The sequence below is a fragment of the Adiantum capillus-veneris genome, chromosome 19, assembly GCF_014529385.1.
Source record: "Adiantum capillus-veneris isolate H3 chromosome 19, ASM1452938v2, whole genome shotgun sequence".
Taxonomy (NCBI): Eukaryota; Viridiplantae; Streptophyta; class Polypodiopsida; order Polypodiales; family Pteridaceae; genus Adiantum; species Adiantum capillus-veneris.
In genome coordinates, this window is record NC_140949.1 from 31,491,071 (window position 1) to 31,495,236 (window position 4,166).

A 4,166-nucleotide genomic window follows, 5' to 3' on the forward strand; every position below is an offset into this window, starting at 1 on the left:
CAATTTCTCAATTTTGCAAATGTTGACTGAGCAATCAAGGCATTATGCATACACAATATCTAATACACACGAGTTATATACTATTCAATTTCATGTCTTTTAATTTTTTTTCATTTTAATGTGCTCTATTTCATGTCAACTAGATCATGTTAAACATAACCTCTATAGCATGACCTACCAAGCAAGACTAGTTAACATACATGATACTCAGAATCATAATTAGCTAAGCATTTGTCATGTTCTCTCTTACAATAGCTTATGCTTAATTTACTCCTAATTATCTTGGTAACATACATACTTATATTAACTCATAACTAGCTTGTGCTTGTGGAGATAATGAAACAAAAGGTGCAATAAACCTGTTGTAGAATTTTGTATCATCCTTGACCTACCCAACGAGCTTACCTATTAATGTCGGTATGTGTGCTTTGCTCTTACCAGGTTTCATGTCATCGCATCTCTTATGCATGGTAGAGTACCTTGGAACCTTCACTAATTATCTACCTAGGAGATTCTCTCCACATCTTAGAAAATTGGATTTTCTTTGACCTTAATGACAACATGCTTGCGGCATGATCCCGTCCATCATCGCCTCTTGTGATATGAGAAGTGTGATTGGTGTAAGAGGTAATGAGATTTTTATCAATAATATGCAAGGATTACCTCTATGACATGGACACAAAACAAATGTTCTCATGTGTGAAGACGTGTTAGTGGAATCTACAACACTAGAAGACCACCTTGTATGTGAAGTTGGCCATTTGAAACGTGTGCAGACAGGGGGGATGCCAAGAAAAACATTTGGGAGACAACATCATATATGCATGTGGCTATATGCGATTTGCATGTCATTTGCAGGCTTTTGTGATTGAAAGGAAGGGGTTGTGTATGTGTCTTAAATTGTCACACATATGATTACTAATACAATAGATTTGAAAAGAGATCAACAGGTATGGGTAAAAGGTGTTATAATGGTTGACAATGAGATTAGATTTTCCATCAAAGATGTGAACCAAAAGATAGGGCAAGATATTCTATCGATGAAAAGAAGCTATTTGGATGAGGAACATGCTCCCTTAGTATGAATGAGCCTTCAACAAGTTGCAAACACTTTCTGGGATTAACATCAAAGAGGAGGATGAAGTGGCTCTTCTAGGCGACCATTGAAGAGAATGAGTTTAGCTTAGAGATGGAAAGCTAAGCAGCTAATAACATCTAGGGTCTTGGATGTGAGGGATTACCCAATTATGGTGTTGATGGATTTGGATTCTTGTGTCAAGACGAAGATGTGAAAGAGAAGCTTGAAATTGAGCTCAAAGAGGATGAACCAACCTTCTAAGGAGGGAAACAAGGTACTCCATTGATGTGTCACCTGTGAAAATCATAAGAAATCGAGATGGTTCATTTTAGAGAGGTGCATCAACAAAATTTTCTTTAGACAAAGAGAGGAAAGTTTTGCAAGAATAATAGCAAAGGATTATCCTTGATTCCATCCTAAAGGATTTGAATCATTCTTAGAAAGATCCCTTGTGAGAAACATAAGAGTGGCATCTCGCTCAAGAACTTCATGGTGTAGAACTCTCTACGTATGATATGCCGGAGTATATGGTAAGGTACCCACATTGGCAAGCGATTAAATTAGCTATCGGTACAGGAGCAAAAAAACAAAGTCTTCCATTTGCAAATTGAGAAATGAGCTAGTTACGTTAGGGCTGTCCACATGAATGAGGACAAAACGACAACATGAGAATCCACAAATCGATGAGATAAAACTATGTGTCAACAAGTCGTACAAATTTGTCACCTACATCCAGGTCTCATGTCTGCGTTTGCTTGGACCGCACAACTGGACTACAAGGCAGGGCATGGCTTTTGTTCCTCATAATTTCTAGGGAGACACAATGCTGACTCTTCTCCGTACTTTTGTATAGCACTTTTGGACAATACTTCTGTATACTATAGTTTGTGTCATTTTTTCATTGCATGACAATATTTTTAGCTACTCATGTAGTTTGGCAAAATAACATTCTCTTCTTTGCACACTTAGTGATCAAGTCAGTAGCCCAAGTTAAGATTTGCATTTCTCTAGAGTACAATCTATTATAGGAAAACGAACTGTTTTTAGTTCCAACAACACATGAATACTAAACCTCTCCAACAAGTCAATACTTAACCATATCAACGAATACCTTTGGCAAGGCCAACCAAGCAAGACTAGTTATAGAGAATTCCCAAGGAGACCTTAAAGATTTATATGACGTCTTGAACCAATAGATAGTGCTACGAGAGAGAGAGAGAGAGAGAGAGAGAGAGAGAAAAGAAGAAGAAGAAGAAGAGATTTTTAACATCGTAGGAAACTATCCCAAGAGACCTTAAAGATCTATCCGACGAGGAGAGTTGAACTCAAAACCTGCTATTCAAGAGGGAAATGACATAACCAATCTACCACACTTGGGTGATAAAAATGTTATACCATTTTCCTCTTCTTATTAGCGCACACACCCACCCACACACCCGAGAAGAAGAGATTTTTAACGTCATAGGAAACTATCCCAAAAGACCTTAAAGATCTATTGAACAAGGAGAGTTGAACTCAAGACCTGTTATTCAAAAAAAAGAGAGAGAGAGAGAGAGAGAGAGAGAGAGAGAGATTATTTAAATTATGTACGTCATTAGCATAACATTTGAAAGTGGGCAGTGCTTATACTTAACGTATAGAATCAATTCAACGTTTATGTGAAACTAGCTGCTGTCATCAGGAACGAGGATGTTAGACGCGCAGGTAAGGGGTTCTCGGAGGAGGAGAATGGGGTTGTTTGGGGGCTGGCTGGTAGTGGGAGTGGTGGGGTGGTGGATGGGAGTGTGGCGTGTAATGAGGCGTGGCGGGGGGGCGCCATGAACGGGTGGGCGGGGGAGTGGTGAGGAGAGGAGGCGGCGGAGAGTAAGAGAGGTGGGAAGGGGGGCTGTAGACTTGAGGAGGGGAGAAGACTGGGGCAGAAGGGGGCTTGTGGTAGGGCGGGGACTTGGGCGGCGAGTAGACGACAGCGGGTGGAGGAGGCTGGTAGTGGGGCGGGGACATGGGCGGGCTCTTATGAGTAGAGTGACCTGCATGGGGGGAAGCGGGTGGAGGAGACTTCATATGCGGCTGGGAAGGTGGTGGCGTATAGTAGCCAGGGGGCTTGTAGGGCTTCTGCCCACCACCACCACCACCACCATAGCTGTTGCTGCTGCGGGCCAGCGCACAGGAGAGCAGGGAGGCCAGCACAAGCACAAACTGACGTCCCATATTGACTTCTCCTGGGTGAAGGAATGCTAGGCTGAGACTGACGATGGCTTCTCGCCTTCCCTTTATATAGTTGCCGAGTTTATCAATGTCACGTTCTGGACATTGCTTCTTCACAGTCCTCACATCACACACTTTCACGTTGACTAGCTGACTGCATGCAAGCGTTGCGCGCCACCGCTAGTGCGAGACAGAAGTGTTTCTCTGATTTTTTTCAGACCAAACGCTTTCCCAAAGAAAGTCCACAAACGTACCAAACCGACGCGGCAATTAGGCATCAAGTTCCACAACACACACACTCTCTCTCTCTCTCTCTCTCTCTCTCTCTCTCCACCCTCATATCCAAAGTTCTCAAACATATGAAGTCATCCCAACATAGAGCATGTGACATGTTTTAACTATATTACTTTAGATTAGGAGTCCCACTACAATGGTGAGAATTGCGCCTCTAATCTTTGTTAGTACTTGTGAGTAAAGAATTTTGGGTAGCTCTTCACAATCATGCGCGAGCAATATATACTATGCTAGAGAGGGTGTGCATTCAATGGTAGTTAGAACGCCAACAACTATCAAAGATGGAAAACACTTTCTCAAAAACATGCAAGCCTCTCAATGTGTTTCCAAATCATCCCATGTAGTGATACTGGCTGTCTTGGTGTAGGGAAATGTCTTTGACTGACCTTTCTCTGAAATGAGGGCGACCACCTACTGACTGGCGGAGCTTGGAAGCTAGTGGTGCACTACAAGAGGTTGTGTGCTCTTGTGACGCTGTTAGCGACGGAAATACACTGGGTTTTTATAACCCTCGGCGTCGCTAAAACCGTCGCTACGAGCGTCGCTACGAGAGCGTCGCTATAAGCGTCGCTATATAGCGATGCTTATA

General features: G+C 42.5%; 1 protein-coding gene across 1 annotated transcript; it reads right to left on the bottom strand.

The window, feature by feature from the left end:
* Positions 1-2,637: 2,637 nt before the first annotated feature.
* On the bottom strand, positions 2,638-3,319 carry LOC147433783 (uncharacterized). Its single transcript, XM_086489797.1, has one exon. The coding sequence runs from the start codon at positions 3,284-3,286 to the stop codon at positions 2,771-2,773; it is 516 nt and encodes a 171-aa protein (XP_086345923.1). The 5' UTR covers positions 3,287-3,319; the 3' UTR covers positions 2,638-2,770.
* Between the last annotated feature and the right edge of the window lie 847 nt (positions 3,320-4,166).